This window comes from Oncorhynchus nerka, linkage group LG27, assembly GCF_034236695.1.
Source record: "Oncorhynchus nerka isolate Pitt River linkage group LG27, Oner_Uvic_2.0, whole genome shotgun sequence".
Classification (NCBI taxonomy): domain Eukaryota; kingdom Metazoa; phylum Chordata; class Actinopteri; order Salmoniformes; family Salmonidae; genus Oncorhynchus; species Oncorhynchus nerka.
In genome coordinates this window covers 7,667,949-7,687,838 of record NC_088422.1, presented here as the reverse complement: position 1 = coordinate 7,687,838, position 19,890 = coordinate 7,667,949, and the positions used below count along the sequence as shown (strand labels likewise).

The 19,890-nt window shown below is 40.7% G+C and overlaps 1 protein-coding gene across 1 annotated transcript in view; it reads left to right on the top strand.

The window, feature by feature from the left end:
* LOC115127105 (extracellular matrix organizing protein FRAS1-like) overlaps positions 1 to 19,890 on the top strand; it is a 521,989-nt gene that overhangs the window by 127,380 nt on the left and 374,719 nt on the right. Inside the window, 3 exon segments of the mRNA XM_065011350.1 lie at positions 6,396 to 6,503; positions 19,304 to 19,317; positions 19,319 to 19,394. Coding sequence (XP_064867422.1) covers positions 6,396 to 6,503; positions 19,304 to 19,317; positions 19,319 to 19,394 — 198 coding nt within the window.

The following is a 19,890-nucleotide window of genomic DNA, read 5'->3' as shown; positions in this document are numbered from 1 at the left end:
CATTTATCAGGACACCATCTATCAGGGACACCCTTGATCAGGGACACCGTTTATCAGGGACACCATTTATCAGTGACACCATTAATCAGGGACACCATTTATCAGGGACACCATTAATCAGGGACACCATTTATCAGGGACACCATTAATCAGGGACACCATTAATCAGGGACACCATTTATCAGGGACACCATTAATCAGGGACACCATTTATCAGGGACACCATTAATCAGGGACACCATTAATCAGGGACACCGTCTATCAGGGACACCATTAATCAGGGACACCATATATCAGGGACACCATCTATCAGGGGACACCATTAATCAAGGACACCATCTATCAGGGACACCATTAATCAGGGACACTGTCTATCAGGGACATAATTTATCAGGGACACCATTTATCAGGACCCCATTTATCAGGACCCCATTTATCAGGGACACCATTAATCAGGGACACCATTTATCAGGACCCCATTTATCAGGGACACCATTAATCAGGGACACCATTTATCAGGACACCATTTATCAGGACCCCATTTATCAGGGACACCATTTATCAGTACACCATTTATCAGGGACACCATTTATCAGGGACACTGTTTATCAGGGACACCATTTATCAGGGACACTGTTTATCAGGGACATCATTTATCAGGACCCCATTTATCAGGGACACCATTTATCAGTACACCATTAAACAGGGACACCATTTATCAGTATACCATTTATCAGTACACCATTAATCAGGACACCATTTATCAGGGACACCATTTATCAGTACACCATTTATCCGGGACACCATTTATCAGTACACCATTAATCAGTACACCATTTATCCGGGACACCATTTATCAGTACACCATTTATCCGGGACACCATTTATCAGTACACCATTAATCAGGGACACCATTTATCAGTACACCATTTATCAGTACACCATTTATCTGGGACACCATTAATCAGGGACACCCTTGATCAGGGACACCATTAATCAGGGACACCCTTGATCAGGGACACCATTAATCAGGACACCATTAATCAGGACACCATTAATCAGGCACACCCTTGATCAGGGACATCATTTATCAGGACACCATCTATCAGGGACACCCTTGATCAGGGACACCGTTTATCAGGGACACCACTTATCAGTGACACCATTAATCAGGGACACCATTTATCAGGGACACCATTAATCAGGGACACCATTTATCAGGGACACCATTAATCAGGGACACCATTAATCAGGGACACCATTTATCAGGGACACCATTAATCAGGGACACCATTTATCAGGGACACCATTAATCAGGGACACCATTAATCAGGGACACCGTCTATCAGGGACACCATTAATCAGGGACACCATATATCAGGGACACCATCTATCAGGGGACACCATTAATCAAGGACACCATCTATCAGGGACACCATTAATCAGGGACACTGTCTATCAGGGACATAATTTATCAGGGACACCATTTATCAGGACCCCATTTATCAGGGACACCATTAATCAGGGACACCATTTATCAGGACCCCATTTATCAGGGACACCATTAATCAGGGACACCATTTATCAGGACACCATTTATCAGGACCCCATTTATCAGGGACACCATTTATCAGTACACCATTTATCAGGGACACCATTTATCAGGGACACTGTTTATCAGGGACACCATTTATCAGGACACTGTTTATCAGGGACATCATTTATCAGGACCCCATTTATCAGTCCCAGGACACCATTTATCAGTACACCATTAAACAGGGACACCATTTATCAGTATACCATTTATCAGTACACCATTAATCAGGACACCATTTATCAGGGACACCATTTATCAGTACACCATTTATCAGGACACCATTTATCAGTACACCATTAATCAGTACACCATTTATCCGGGGCACCATTTATCAGTACACCATTTATCCTGGGACACCATTTATCAGTACACCATTAATCAGGGACACCATTTATCAGTACACCATTTATCAGTACACCATTTATCTGGGACACCATTAATCAGGGACACCCTTGATCAGGGACACCATTAATCAGGGACACTGGTTGATCAGGACACCATTAATCAGGACACCATTAATCAGGACACCATTAATCAGGACACCATTAATCAGGGACACCCTTGATCAGGGACATCATTTATCAGGACACCATCTATCAGGGACACCCTTGATCAGGGACACCGTTTATCAGGGACACCATTTATCAGTGACACCATTAATCAGGGACACCATTTATCAGGGACACCATTAATCAGGGACACCATTTATCAGGGACACCATTAATCAGGGACACCATTAATCAGGGACACCATTTATCAGGGACACCATTAATCAGGGACACCATTTATCAGGGACACCATTAATCAGGGACACCATTAATCAGGACACCATTTATCAGGACACCATTAATCAGGGACACCATTAATCAGGACACCATTTATCAGGGACACCATTAATCGTTAGGCTAATCAGGACACCATCTATCAGGGACCCCATTAATCAGGGACACCATTTATCAGGGACACTGTCTATCAGGGACATCATTTATCAGGGACACCATTTATCAGGGACACCATTTATCAGGGACACCATTAATCAGGGACACCATTAATCAGGGACACCGTTAATCAGGGACACCATTAATCAAGGACACCGTTAATCAGGGACACCATTTATCAGGGACACCATTAATCAGGGACACCATTAATCAGGGACACCGTTAATCAGGGACACCGTTAATCAAGGACACCATTAATCAGGGACACCATTTATCAGGACCCCATTTATCAGGAACCCATTTATCAGGGACACCATTTATCAGGGATGTTCCTAAAACATTCTCGACTCCCTGACAGCTGGTCCCAGGACAGTTTGGTTGATTTGCTATCAATCATTTGCTACCAGGATGTAAGAGGGAGGAACCGATCTGAAATCAGTTGTTAGTAACTGAGACCAAAGGACTGACAGTAAGATGCCTATTTCCAGTGACTCTTCTGAAGGTGACATACTGCAACATACCTCTGTTATCACCAGTCATCACCTGTTCAGCTCCCCCCCCACACACACACACACACACTTAGACTGAGGGGAGAGGGTGTCTGGTAGACTGAGGGGAGAGGGTGTCTGGTAGACTGGTCAGTGTCTGGTAGACTGGTTAGTGTCTGGTAGACTGGTTAGTGTCTGGTAGACTGGTCAGTGTCTGGTAGACTGGTTAGTGTCAGTAGACTGGTCAGTGTCTGGTAGACTGGTTAGTGTCAGTAGACTGGTTAGTGTCTGGTAGACTGGTTAGTGTCTGTAGTAGACTGGTCAGTGTCAGTAGACTGGTTAGTGTCGGGTAGACTGGTTAGTGTCTGGTAGACTGGATAGTGTCTGGCTAGACTGGTCAGTGTCTGGTAGACTGGTTATATGTCTGGTAGACTGGTTAGTGTATACAGTAGAGGTTAGTGTCAGTAGACTGAGGGGAGAGGGTGTCTGGTAGACTGGTTAGCGTCTGGTAGACTGGTTAGTAGAGAGGCTATAACAGTAGAGGCTATATACAGTAGAGAGACTATTCAGTAGAGAGGATATATTCAGTATTGAGACTATATACAGTAGAGAGGCTATATACAGTAGAGGTTATATACAGTAGAGAGGTTATATACAGTAGAGAGGCTATATACAGTAGAGAGGCTATATACAGTAGAGAGGTTATATATAGTAGAGAGGCTATATACAGTAGAGAGGCTATATACAGTAGAGAGGTTATATACAGTAGAGGTTATATACAGTAGAGATGTTATATACAGTAGAGAGGTTATATACAGTAGAGAGGTTATATACAGTAGAGAGGCTATATACAGTAGAGAGGTTATATACAGTAGAGGTTATATACAGTAGAGAGGTTTTATACAGTAGAGGTTATATACAGTAGAGAGGCTATATACAGTAGAGATGCTATATACAGTAGAGAGGCTATATACAGTAGAGAGGCTATATACAGTAGAGAGGTTATATACAGTAGAGAGGCTATATACAGTAGAGAGGCTATATACAGTTGAGAGGTTATATACAGTAGAGAGGCTATATACAGTAGAGAGGTTATATACAGTAGAGAGGCTATATACAGTAGAGAGGCTATATACAGTAGAGGTTATATACAGTAGAGAGGTTATATACAGTAGAGAGGCTATATACAGTAGAGAGGCTATATACAGTAGAGGTTATATACAGTAGAGAGGTTATATACAGTAGAGAGGCTATATACAGTAGAGAGGCTATATACAGTAGAGGTTATATACAGTAGAGGTTATATACAGTAGAGGTTATATACAGTAGAGGCTATATACAGTAGAGGTTATATACAGTAGAGGTTATATACAGTAGAGAGGCTATATACAGTAGAGGTTATATACAGTAGAGGTTATATACAGTAGAGAGGTTATATACAGTAGAGGCTATACACAGTAGAGAGGCTATATACAGTAGAGAGGTTATATACAGTAGATGTTATATACAGTAGAGAGGCTATATACAGTAGAGAGGTTATATACAGTAGAGAGGCTATATACAGTAGAGGTTATATACAGTAGAGGTTATATACAGTAGAGAGGCTATATACAGTAGAGAGGTTATATACAGTAGAGAGGCTATATACAGTAGAGAGGCTATATACAGTAGAGAGGTTATATACAGTAGAGAGGCTATATACGGTAGAGAGGTTATATACAGTAGAGAGGCTATATACAGTAGATAGGCTATATACAGTAGAGAGGTTATATACAGTAGAGAGGCTATATACAGTAGATAGGCTATATACAGTAGAGAGGCTATATACAGTAGAGGCTATATACAGTAGAGAGGCTACATACAGTAGAGAGGCTATATAGAGTAGAGAGGTTATATACAGTAGAGAGGTTATATACAGTAGAGAGGCTATATACAGTAGAGGCTATATATAGTAGAGAGGCTACATACAGTAGAGAGGCTATATAGAGTAGAGAGGTTATATACAGTAGAGAGGTTATATACAGTAGAGAGGCTATATACAGTAGAGGCTATATACAGTAGAGAGGCTACATACAGTAGAGAGGCTATATAGAGTAGAGCGGTTATATACAGTAGAGAGGTTATATACAGTAGAGAGGCTATATACAGTAGAGGCTATATACAGTAGAGAGGCTACATACAGTAGAGAGGTTATATACAGTAGAGAGGTTATATACAGTAGAGAGGTTATATACAGTAGAGAGGCTATATAGAGTAGAGAGGTTATATACAGTAGAGAGGCTATATACAGTAGAGAGGCTACATACAGTAGAGAGGCTATATAGAGTAGAGAGGTTATATACAGTAGTGAGGCTATATAGAGTAGAGAGGTTATATACAGTAGAGGCTATATACAGTAGAGAGGCTATATACAGTAGAGAGGTTATATACAGTAGAGAGGCTATATACAGTAGAGAGGTTATATACAGTAGAGAGGCTATATACAGTAGAGAGGTTATATACAGTAGAGAGGCTACATACAGTAGAGAGGCTATATACAGTAGAGAGGTTATATACAGTAGAGGCTATATACAGTAGAGAGGCTACATACAGTAGAGAGGCTATATACAGTAGAGAGGTTATATACAGTAGAGAGGCTACATACAGTAGAGAGGCTATATACAGTAGAGAGGTTATATACAGTAGAGAGGCTATATACAGTAGAGAGGTTATATACAGTAGAGGCTATATACAGTAGAGAGGCTACATACAGTAGAGAGGCTATATACAGTAGAGAGGTTATATACAGTAGAGAGGCTACATACAGTAGAGAGGCTATATACAGTAGAGAGGTTATATACAGTAGAGAGGTTATATACAGTAGAGGTTATATACAGTAGAGGTTATATACAGTAGAGAGGCTATAAAGATTGTCCAACCACTCTGTATTGTAAAAGGGTTCCTCATCCTCTTTAGTTTCAAACAACATTTATCTGTACTATTTCAGGACTTTTATGGCTGTCGATAATACGCATACCAGAGTGAGTGTGTTTCTCTCTGTTGGACTAAGACAAAGAGACAAAGAAGTGTCTGACAGCACATGTGTGTACGGTACATTAGTAGCCTGTTTCAATCACTGTTGCGTGCAAATAGAAACACCTACAGGAGGGCCAAAGGAAAGATTTGCATTGTTTTATATTGTGACGTGTGTTACAAATGGGCCGTATAATTCAACCCAAGACCTGCTGTTTATTTAACTAACTGCTACTGTATGTGTTTATGTACAGTCTCACTTGGAATAGTGGCTTTTACACAGGAAATGACTCAAATATGACTTTCCCTTTTCTGCTGGAACTTGGGGACATTGGGAACCTTTGTTTTTTGTGTCCGCAGAACAACACCTTGTGGAGACCAGACTCCTGTCAGGAGTGTCAATGCTTCAGTGGCATCACCGTCTGTCAACTTGCTACCTGCCTCAACCCACACTGTGACTACCAGAGGGTAAGATAACAGAGGGAGGGAGGGAGGGAGGGAGGGAGGGAGGAGGAGGGATAGATGAATGGATGAGGGAGGGAGGGAGGGAGGGAGGAAGGAAGGAAGGTGGGAGGGAAGGATAGATGAATGGATGAGGGATGGAGGGAGGAGGGAGGAGGGAGGGAGGAACGGAGGGAGGGAGGGATAGATGAATGGATGAGGGAGGGAGGGATATATGGATGGATGAGGGGGGGGGGGTGAATCGATGGAGGGATGGATGACTGACTGAATGAACTAACAAATGAATGAAGTAATAATTAACAAAGGATTGAAGTAATTAATTAACACAGGAATTAAGTGATTAATTCACAAAGGAATAAATTAACAAATGAATTCCCCTCTCCTCCTTCCTCCCCCTCCTTCTTCCCCTCTCAGTTCTCTTGTTCTGATGAAGTAATCGAGACATCAACACTGTTAGGGTATCCCATCCAACCTCCCCTCTAACCTGAGCCAACCCATCCAACCTCCCCTCTAACCTGAGCCATCCCATCCAACCTCCCCTCTCCCCTGAGCCATCCCATCAAACCCCCCTCTCCCCTGAGCCATCCCATCCAACCCCCCATCTAACCTGAGCCATCCCATCCAACCTCCCTCTAACCTGAGCCATCCCATCCAACCCCCTCTAACCTGAGCCATCCCATCCAACCCCCATCTAACCTGAGCCATCCTTCCAACCCCTCTAACCTGAGCCATCCCTTCCAACCCCTCTATCCTGAGCCATCCCATCCAACCTCCCTCCAACCTGAGCCATCCCATCCAACCTCCCCTCTAACCTGAGCCATCCCATCCAACCTTCCTCTAACCTGAGCCATCCCATCCAACCCCCCATCTAACCTGAGCCATCCCATCCAACCCCCCATCTAACCTGAGCCATCCCATCCAACCTCCCATCTAACCTGAGCCATCCCATCCAACCCCCTCCAACCTGAGCCATCCCATCCAACCTCCCCTCTAACCTGAGCCATCTCATCCAACCTCCTCTCTAACCTGAGCCATCCCATCCAACCCCCATCTAACCTGAGCCATCCCATCCAACCTCCCTCTAACCTGAGCCATCCCATCCAGCCCCCCATCTAACCTGAGCTATCCCATCCAACCTCCCTCGAACCCGAGCAATCCCATCCAACCCCATCTAACCTGAGCCATCCCTTCCAACCCCCATCTAACCTGAGCCATCCCATCCAACCCCTCCAACCTGAGCTATCCCATCCAACCTCCCCTCTAACCTGAGCCATCCCATCCAACCCCTCCAACCTGAGCCACCCCATCCAACTCCCCTCTAACCTGAGCCATCCCATCCAACTCCCCTCTAACCTGAGCCACCCCATTCAACCTCCCCTCTAACCTGAGCTATCCCATCCAATCCCCCACTCTCCTGAGCCATCACATCCAACTCCCCTCTAACCTGAGCCATCCCATCCAACCCCTCCAACCTGAGCCATCCCATCCAACCCCTCCAACCTGAGCCATCCCATCCAACCTCCCATCTAACCTGAGCCATCCCATCCAACCTCCCCTCTAACCTGAGCCATCCCATCCAACCTCCCCTCTAACCTGAGCCATCCCATCCAACCCCTCCAACCTGAGCTATCCCATCCATCCTCCCCTCTAACCTGAGCCATCCCATCCAACCCCCCTCCAACCTGAGCCATCCCATCCAACCCCTCCAACCTGAGCTATCCCACCCAATCCCCCACTCTCCTGAGCCATCACATCCAACTCCCCTCTAACCTGAGCCATCCCATCCAAACTCCATCTCCCCTGAGCCATCCCATCGTCTCTTCCCTGAGACCACTATCAATGCCTAATGAATTCTGCTCCACTGACAGGCAGTCTAATACTAATTACTAATTACTAATCTAATACTAATTACTAATCTCCTCTCCTCCATCAAGCCCAACAAACCATATCTCCTCCTCTCTCCGCTCCTCTCCTCCTTTCTCCTCTCCTCCATCAAGCCCAACAAACCCTATCTCCTTCTCTCTCCGCTCCTCTCCTCCTTTCTCCTCTCCTCCATCAAGCCCAGTAAATCCCATTGGTTCATGCATGTGCCCGGAATGCCAACATACATGAAGGCTCCTGAATTGCGGGCTGCAGTTGCATACTATTACCTCATTCTCCTCGCTCCTCTCCTCCTCCTCTCTCCTCTCCTCCTCTCCTCTTTTCTCTCTTCCACCTCTCTCCTCCTCTCTCATCCTCTTCTCTCCTCTTCTCTCTTCCTCCTCTGCTCTCTTCCTCTTCTCCTCTCTCCTCTCCTCCTCACTCCTCTCCTCCTCCTCTCTCCTCTCTTTCTCCTCTCTCCTCGCCTCCCTCTCCTCCTCCTCTTCTCTTTCCTCTCTTCCTTCTCTCTCCTCTCTCCCTCCTCGCTCATCTCCTCCGCCTCTCTCCTCTCTTCCTCCTCTCCTCCTCCCTCTCCTCCTCCTCTTCTCTTTTATCTCTTACTCCTCTCTCCTCATTCTCTATTCCTCCTCTCTCCTCTCCCCCCTCTCCTCTCTCCTCTCTTCCTCTTCTCCTCCTCTCTCCTCCTCTCTCCTCTCCTCCTTTTCTCCTCCTCTCTCCTCTCCTCCTCCTCTCCTCTCTTCCTGTTCTCCTCCTCTCTCCTCCTCCTCTCTCTTCTCCTCCACCTCTCTTTTCTCCTCCATCAGGCCCACCAATCCATGTCTTCTAACAGGTCTCCTCCACAGTTCTTAATAAATATTTTAGTTTCTGAACATTAAACATGTTCCTTATGTCATTCATTTAACAGAGATAACCATTACTTATCCCTCCCTCTCTGTCTCTTTGATGTATTCCCTGTAAATAAATATACATTTTTCACTGGAGGGTTGGAATAAGAAAATAGTAAAGATTTGATCATTTATTTAACTAGGATAGTCAGTTAAGATCACATTCTTATTTACAATGACGGCTTACCAGAGAACAGTGGGTTAAAACTGCCTTGTTCAGGGGAAGAACGACAGATTTGACCTTGTCAGTTCCGGGATTCAATCCAGCAACCTTTTGGTTACTAGGCCAATGCTTTAACCATTCGGCTACCTAGATGGTATGGACAGTGTATTCTGTATGGATGGTGTATATGGTATAGATGGTATATATCTTAGAGATGGTATAGATGGTGTATATCTTAGAGATGGTATAGATGGTATACATGGTATAGATGTATAGATGGTATAGATGGTATAGATGTATAGATGTGTAGATGGTATAGATGGTATATATCTTAGAGATGCTATAGATGGTATAGATGGTATAGATGGTATAGATGTATAGATGGTATAGATGGTATAGATGTATAGATGGTATAGATGTATAGATGGTGTAGATGGTATAGATGGTATAGATGGTATATATGTATAGATGGTATAGATGGTATAGATGTATAGTATAGATGGTATAGATGGTATAGATGTATAGATGGTATAGATGGTATAGATGTATAGATGGTGTAGATGTATAGATGGTATAGATGGTATAGATGTATAGATGTATATATGGAATATATGTATAGATGGTATAGATGGTATAGATGGTATAGATGTATAGTATAGATGGTATAGATGGTATAGATGGTGTAGATGTATAGATGTATATATGGAATATATGTATAGATGGTATAGATGTATAGATGTATAGATGGTATAGATGTATAGATGGTATAGATGGTATAGATGGTATAGATGTATAGATGTTATAGATGGTATAGATGGTATAGATGTATAGATGGTATAGATGGTATAAATGTATAGTATAGATGGTATAGATGGTATAGATGTATAGTGTAGATGGTATAGATGTATAGATGTATAGATGGTATAGATGGTATAGATGGTATAGATGTATAGATGGTATAGATGGTATAGATGTATAGTATAGATGGTATAGATGGTATAGATGTATAGTATAGATGGTATAGATGTATAGATGGTATAGATGGTATAGATGTATAGATGGTGTAGATGTATAGATGGTATAGATGGTATAGATGTATAGATGGTATAGATGGTATAGATGGTATAGATGGTATAGATGTATAGATGGTATAGATGGTATAGATGTATAGATGGTGTAGATGGTATAGATGTATAGTATAGATGGTATAGATGGTATAGATGGTATAGATGGTATAGATGTATAGATGTATGGTATAGATGGTATAGATGTATAGTATAGATGGTATAGATGGTATAGATGTATAGATGTATAGATGTTATAGATGTTATAGATGGTATAGATGTATAGATGTATAGATGTTATAGATGGTATAGATGTATAGATGTATAGATGTTATAGATGGTATAGATGTATAGATGTATAGATGTTATAGATGGTATAGATGTATAGATGTTATAGATGGTATAGATGGTATAGATGTATAGATGTATAGATGTTATAGATGGTATAGATGTTATAGATGGTATAGATGTATAGATGTTATAGATGGTATAGATGGTATAGATGTATAGATGTATAGATGTATAGATGGTATAGATGGTATAGATGTATAGATGGTATAGATGTATAGTGTAGATGGTATAGATGGTATAGATGTATAGATGGTATAGATGTATAGATGTATAGATGGTATAGATGGTATAGATGGTATAGATGTATAGATGGTATAGATGGTATAGATGTATAGTATAGATGGTATAGATGGTATAGATGTATATATGGTGTAGATGGTATAGATGTATAGATGGTATAGATGGTATAGATGGTATAGATGTATAGATGGTGTAGATGTATAGATGGTATAGATGTATAGTATAGATGGTATAGATGTATAGATGGAATAGATGGTATAGATGTATAGATGGTGTAGATGTATAGATGGTATAGATGGTATAGATGTATAGATGTATAGATGTTATAGATGGTATAGATGGTATAGATGTATAGATGTATAGATGTATAGTATAGATGGTATAGATGGTATAGATGTATAGATGTATAGATGTATAGATGTTATAGATGTTATAGATGGTATAGATGTATAGATGTATAGATGTTATAGATGGTATAGATGTATAGATGTTATAGATGGTATAGATGTATAGATGTATAGATGGTATAGATGTATAGATGTATAGATGTATAGATGTTATAGATGGTATAGATGTATAGATGTATAGATGTATAGATGGTATAGATGGTATAGATGTATAGATGGTATAGATGTATAGTGTAGATGGTATAGATGGTATAGATGTATAGATGGTGTAGATGTATAGATGGTATAGATGGTATAGATGGTATAGATGTATAGATGGTGTAGATGTATAGTGTAGATGGTATAGATGGTATAGATGGTATAGATGGTATAGATGTATATATGTATAGATGTATAGATGGTGTAGATGTATAGTGTAGATGGTATAGATGGTATAGATGGTATAGATGGTATAGATGTATAGATGTATAGATGTTATAGATGGTATAGATGTATAGATGTATAGATGTTATAGATGGTATAGATGTATAGATGTTATAGATGGTATAGATGTATAGATGTATAGATGTTATAGATGGTATAGATGTATAGATGGTGTAGATGGTATAGATGGTATAGATGTATAGATGTATAGATGTTATAGATGGTATAGATGTATAGATGTATAGATGGTATAGATGGTATAGATGGTATAGATGTATAGATGTATAGATGTATAGATGTTATAGATGGTATAGATGGTATAGATGGTATAGATGTATAGATGGTATAGATGGTATAGATGTATAGTATAGATGGTATAGATGGTATAGATGTATAGATGTATAGATGTATAGATGTTATAGATGTTATAGATGGTATAGATGTATAGATGTATAGATGTTATAGATGGTATAGATGTATAGATGTATAGATGTTATAGATGGTATAGATGTATAGATGTTATAGATGGTATAGATGTATAGATGTTATAGATGGTATAGATGGTATAGATGTATAGATGTATAGATGGTATAGATGGTATAGATGTATAGATGGTATAGATGTATAGTGTAGATGGTATAGATGGTATAGATGTATAGATGGTATAGATGTATAGATGTATAGATGGTATAGATGGTATAGATGTATAGATGGTATAGATGGTATAGATGTATAGTATAGATGGTATAGATGGTATAGATGTATATATGGTGTAGATGGTATAGATGTATAGATGGTATAGATGGTATAGATGTATAGATGGTGTAGATGTATAGATGGTATAGATGTATAGTATAGATGGTATAGATGTATAGATGGAATAGATGGTATAGATGTATAGATGGTGTAGATGTATAGATGGTATAGATGGTATAGATGTATAGATGTATAGATGTTATAGATGTTATAGATGGTATAGATGTATAGATGTATAGATGTATAGTATAGATGGTATAGATGTATAGATGTATAGATGTATAGATGTTATAGATGTTATAGATGGTATAGATGTATAGATGTATAGATGTTATAGATGGTATAGATGTATAGATGTATAGATGTTATAGATTGTATAGATGTATAGATGGTATAGATGTATAGATGTATAGATGTATAGATGTTATAGATGTATAGATGTATAGATGTATAGATGGTATAGATGGTATAGATGTATAGATGGTATAGATGTATAGTGTAGATGGTATAGATGGTATAGATGTATAGATGGTGTAGATGTATAGATGTATAGATGGTATAGATGGTATAGATGGTATAGATGTATAGATGGTGTAGATGTATAGTGTAGATGGTATAGATGGTATAGATGGTATAGATGGTATAGATGTATAGATGTATAGATGTATAGATGGTGTAGATGTATAGTGTAGATGGTATAGATGGTATAGATGGTATAGATGGTATAGATGGTATAGATGTATAGATGTATAGATGTTATAGATGGTATAGATGTATAGATGTATAGATGTTATAGATGGTATAGATGTATAGATGTTATAGATGGTATAGATGTATAGATGTATAGATGTTATAGATGGTATAGATGTATAGATGGTGTAGATGGTATAGATGTATAGATGTATAGATGTTATAGATGGTATAGATGTATAGATGTATAGATGGTATAGATGGTATAGATGGTATAGATGTATAGATGTATAGATGTTATAGATGGTATAGATGTATAGATGTATAGATGTTATAGATGGTATAGATGTATAGATGTATAGATGTTATAGATGGTATAGATGGATAGATGGTGTAGATGTATAGATGGTATAGATGGTATAGATGTATAGATGGTATAGATGGTATAGATGGTATAGATGGTATAGATGTATAGATGGTATAGATGGTATAGATGTATAGATGGTATAGATGGTATAGATGTATAGATGTTATAGATGGTATAGATGTATAGATGTATAGATGTTATAGATGGTATATATGTATAGATGTATAGATGTTATAGATGGTATAGATGTATAGATGTATAGATGTATAGATGTTATAGATGGTATAGATGGTATAGATGTATAGATGTATAGATGGTATAGATGGTATAGATGGTATAGATGTATAGATGGTGTAGATGTATAGTATAGATGGTATAGATGTATAGTATATATGGTATAGATGGTATAGATGTATAGTATAGATGGTATAGATGGTATAGATGTATAGATGGTATAGATGTATAGTGTAGATGGTATAGATGGTATAGATGGTGTAGATGTATAGATGGTGTAGATGTATAGTATAGATGGTATAGATGGTATAGATGTATAGTATAGATGGTATAGATGGTATAGATGTATAGTATATATGGTATAGATGGTATAGATGTATAGTATAGATGGTATAGATGGTATAGATGTATAGATGGTGTAGATGTATAGTATATATGGTATAGATGGTATAGATGTATAGTATATATGGTATAGATGGTATAGATGTATAGTATAGATGGTATAGATGGTATAGATGTATAGATGGTATAGATGTATAGTGTAGATGGTATAGATGGTATAGATGGTATAGATGTATAGATGTATAGATGGTATAGATGCATAGATGGTATAGATGGTATAGATGTATAGATGTATAGATGGTATAGATGGTATAGATGTATAGATGTATAGATGGTATAGATGTATAGATGGTATAGATGGTGTAGATGGTATAGATGTATAGATGTATAGATGGTATAGATGGTATAGATGGTATAGATGTATAGATGTATAGATGTTATAGATGTATAGATGGTGTAGATGGTATAGATGTATAGATGTATAGATGTTATAGATGTATAGATGGTGTAGATGGTATAGATGTATAGATGTATAGATGGTATAGATGGTATAGATGGTATAGATGTATAGATGTATAGATGTTATAGATGTATAGATGGTATAGATGTATAGATGTATAGATGGTATAGATGGTATAGATGTATAGATGTATAGATGGTATAGATGGTATAGATGGTATAGATGTATAGATGTATAGATGTTATAGATGTATAGATGTTATAGATGGTATAGATGTATAGATGTATAGATGGTATAGATGGTATAGATGTATAGATGTATAGATGGTATAGATGTATAGATGGTGTAGATGTATAGATGTATAGATGTATAGATGGTATAGATGGTATAGATGGTATAGATGTATAGATGGTATAGATGTATAGATGGTATAGATGTATAGATGGTATAGATGGTATAGATGTATAGATGTATAGATGGTATAGATGGTATAGATGTATAGATGGTATAGATGGTATAGATGGTATAGATGTATTGGTATAGATGTATAGATGTATAGATGTTATAGATGGTATAGATGGTATAGATGGTGTATATGATATATATTATATATATATACAGACGATGCAATCTCAACCACACTGCACACTGCCCTAACCCACCTGGACAAGAGGAATACCTATGTGAGAATGCTGTTCATCGACCACAGCTCGGCATTCAACACCATAGTACCCTCCAAGCTCGTCATCAAGCTCGAGACCCTGGGTCTCGAGCCCGCCCTGTGCAACTGGGTACTGGACTTCCTGACGGGCCGCCCCCAGGTGGTGAGGGTAGGCAACAACATCTCCTCCCCGCTGATCCTCAACACGGGGCCCCACAAGGGTGCGTTCTGAGCCCTGTCCTGTACTCCCTGTTCACCCACGACTGCGTGGCCACGCACGCTCCAACTCAATCATCAAGTTTGCGGACGACACAACAGTGGTAGGCTTGATTACCAACAACGACGAGACGGCCTACAGGGAGGAGGTGAGGGCCCTCGAGTGTGGTGTCAGGAAAATAACCTCACACTCAACGTCAACAAAACTAAGGAGATGATTGTGGACTTCAGGAAACAGCAGAGGAACACCCCCTATCCACATCGATGGAACAGTAGTGGACAGGGTAGCAAGTTTTAAGTTCCTCGGCATACACATCACAGACAAACTGAATTGGTCCACTCACACCGACAGCGCCGTGAAGAAGGCGCAGCAGCGCCTCTTCAACCTCAGGAGGCTGAAGAAATTCGGGCTTGTCACCAAAAGCACTCACAAACTTCTACAGATGCACAATCGAGAGCATCCTGGCGGGCTGTATCACCGCCTGGTACGGCAACTGCTCCGCCCTCAACCGTAAGGCTCTCCAGAGGGTAGTGAGGTCTGCACAACGCATCACCGGGGCAAACTACCTGCCCTCCAGGACACCTACACCACCCGATGTTACAGGAAGGCCATAAAGATCATCAAGGACATCAACCACCCGAACCACTGCCTGTTCACCCCGCTATCATCCAGAAGGCGAGGTCAGTACAGGTGCATCAAAGCTGGGACCGAGAGACTGAAAAACAACTTCTATCTCAAGGCCATCAGACTGCTAAACAGCCACCACTAACATTGAGTGGCTGCTGCCAACACACTGTCATTGACACTGACCCAACTCCAGCCACTTTAATAATGGGAATTGATGGGAAATGATGTAAATATATCACTAGCCACTTTAAACAATGCTACCTTATATAATGTTACTTACCCTACATTATTCATCTCATATGCATACGTATATACTGTACTCTACATCATCGACTGCATCCTTATGCAATACATGTATCACTAGCCACTTTAACTATGCCACTTTGTTTACTTTGTCTACATACTCATCTCATATGTATATACTGTACTCGATACCATCTACTGTATGCTGCTCTGTACCATCACTCATTCATATATCCTTATGTACATATTCTTTATCCCCCTTACACTGTGTATAAGACAGTAGTTTTGGAATTGTTACTTAGATTACTTGTTGGTTATCACTGCATTGTCGGAACTAGAAGCACAAGCATTTCGCTACACTCGCATTAACATCTGCTAACCATGTGTATGTGACAAATAAAATTTGATTTGATTTTGATTTGATTTGATTTATATGGTATAGATGGTGCTTGTGGTATAGATGGTGTATATGTTATATATTATATATAGATGTATAGATGTTGCTTGTGGTATAGGTGGTGTATATGGTATATATTATATATATGGTATAGATGGTATAGACAGTGGGGAGAACAAGTATTTGATACACTGCCGATTTTGCAGGTTTTCCTACTTACAAAGTAGGTGTGGATGGATGGTGTGGATGGATGGTGTGGAGGGTGTGGATGGATGGTGTGGATGGATGGATGGTGTGGATGGATGGTGTGGATGGATGGTGTGGATGGATGGTGTGGATGGATGGTGTGGATGCATGGTGTGGATGGATGGATGGTGTGGATGGATGGTGTGGATGCATGGTGTGGATGGATGGTGTGGATGGATGGATGGTGTGGATGGATGGTGTGGGTGGATGGATGGTGTGGATGGATGGATGGTGTGGATGCATGGTGTGGATGGATGGTGTGGATGGATGGATGGTGTGGATGGATGGATGGTGTGGATGGATGGTGTGGATGGATGGTGTGGATGGATGGATGGGTGGATGGATGGTGTGGATGGATGGTGGATGGATGGATGGTGTGGATGGATGGTGTGGATGGATGGTGTGGATGGATGGATGGTGTGGATGGATGGTGTGGATGGATGGTGTGGATGGATGGATGGTGTGGATGGATGGTGTGGATGGATGGTGTGGATGGATGGATGGTGTGGATGGATGGATGGTGTGGATGGATGGTGTGGATGGATGGTGTGGATGGATGGATGGTGTGGATGGATGGATGGTGTGGATGGATGGATGGTGTGGATGGATGGTGTGGATGGATGGATGGTGTGGATGGATGGATGGTGTGGATGGATGGTGTGGATGGATGGTGTGGGTGAATGGATGGTGTGGATGGATGGATGGATGGATGCTGTGGATGGATGGATGGATGGTGTGGATGTAGATGGGAGAACAGTATACTCTACATACTGTTTACATTCTGGCCTTTCTCTAACAACACCCAGCGTTACATCAGACATATGAGTCATTTAGCAGACGATTTATCTAGGGATTTATCTAGGGACGATTTATCTAGGGATTTATCTGGGGGCGATTTATCTAGGGATTTATCTGGGGCGATTTATCTAGCGATTTATCTAGGGCAATTTATCTAGGGCATTTATCTAGGGCCATTTATCTTAGGTTTATCTAGGGGATTTATCAGGGGATTTATCTAGGGGCGATTTATCTAGGGATTTATCTAGGGCGATTTATCTAGGGCGATTTATCTAGGGCGATTTATCTAGGGTTTATCAGGCGATTTATCTAGGATTTATCTAGGCGATTTATCTAGGATTTATCTAGGGCGATTTATCTAGGGGCGATTTATCTAGGGCGATTTATCTAGGGTTTATCTAGGGGCATTTATCTAGGGATTTATCTAGGGGATTTATCTGGGGCGATTTATCTAGGATTTATCTGGGCGATTTATCTAGGATTTATCTAGGGGCAATTTATCTAGGGCGATGTATCTAGGGCGATTTATCTAGGGTTTATCTAGGGCGATTTATCTAGGGGCGATTTATCTAGGGATTTATCTAGGGCGATTTATCTAGGGTGATTTATCTAGGGATTTATCTAGGGGCGATTTATCCAGGGTTTATCTGATTTATCTAGGGGATTTATCTAGGGTTTATCTAGGGCGATTTATCTAGGGCGATTTATCTAGGGTTTATCTAGGGCGATTTATCTAGGTTTATCTAGGGCGATTTATCTAGGGCGATTTATCTAGGGATTTATCTAGGGATTTATCTAGGCTTATTTATCTAGGATTTATCTAGGGGATTTATCTAGGGATTTATCTAGGGCCATTTATCTAGGGTGATTTATCTAGGATTTATCTAGGGCGATTTATCTAGGGGTGATTTATCTAGGTTTATCTAGGCGCTTTATTTATCTAGGGTTTATCTAGGGGATTTATCTAGGGGCGATTTATCTAGCGATTTATCTAGGCTGATTTTATCTAGGTTTATCTAGGGGCGATTTATCTAGGGCGATTTATCTAGGGCGATTTATCTAGGGCGATTTATCTAGGGGATTTTATCTAGGGCGATTTATCTAGGTTTATCTAGGGGCGATTTATCTAGGGGCGATTTATCTAGGGGCGATTTTTCTAAGGCAGTCATCTCAAAATACTGTAGCTGCTGTAGGTAAGAAACCACATATCTCAGTTATAGTAAGTACAACTTCTTCCAATAAAGCATTAAAGTCAGTAAGAAAAGACAAGTAAATATTTGTTTGTATGGCTTCCTCTTACATTCTTGCATTATCAGACTCACTAATACTTGCATTCCCTCCGTCTCTCTCCTCAGGGAGAGCGGTTGAGATCCTCCCAACCAGTGTTGTCCAGAGTGCCTGCCCTCCTCCCAGGGCTCATGTCAGCATGATGAAGCTGTTTATGGGGTCAGTCAATGACACGTAACGCTGTGGAGGACCAGAGGAAAAGCTCTGCCGTCTCCCCTCCTTCCTCCTCTCTCTTCTTCCCCTCTTGTCCTCTCCTCTACCTCTGTCCCCCTCCTCTCTCTTATTCCCTCTCTTGTCCTCTCCTCTACCTCTGTCCCCCTCCTCTCTCTTCTTCCCTCTCTTATCCTCACCTATACCTCCATCCCCCTCCCTCTCTCTTCTTCCCCTCTCTACCTCTGTCCCCTCCTCTCCTCTTCCCCTCTGTCCCCCTCTACCTCTGTCTCTCTCTTCTTCTTGTCCTCCCTCTCTTGTCCTCTCCTCTCCCCCTCTGTCCTCCTCCTCTGTCCCCCTCTCTTCTTCCCCTCTTGTCCTCTCCTCTGTCCCCCCTCCCTCTGTCCCCCTCCTCTCTCTTCTTCCCCTCTTCTTCCCTCCTCTCCTCTACCTCTGTCCCCCTCCTCTCTTCTTCCCCCTCTTGTCCTCTCCTCTACCTCTGTCC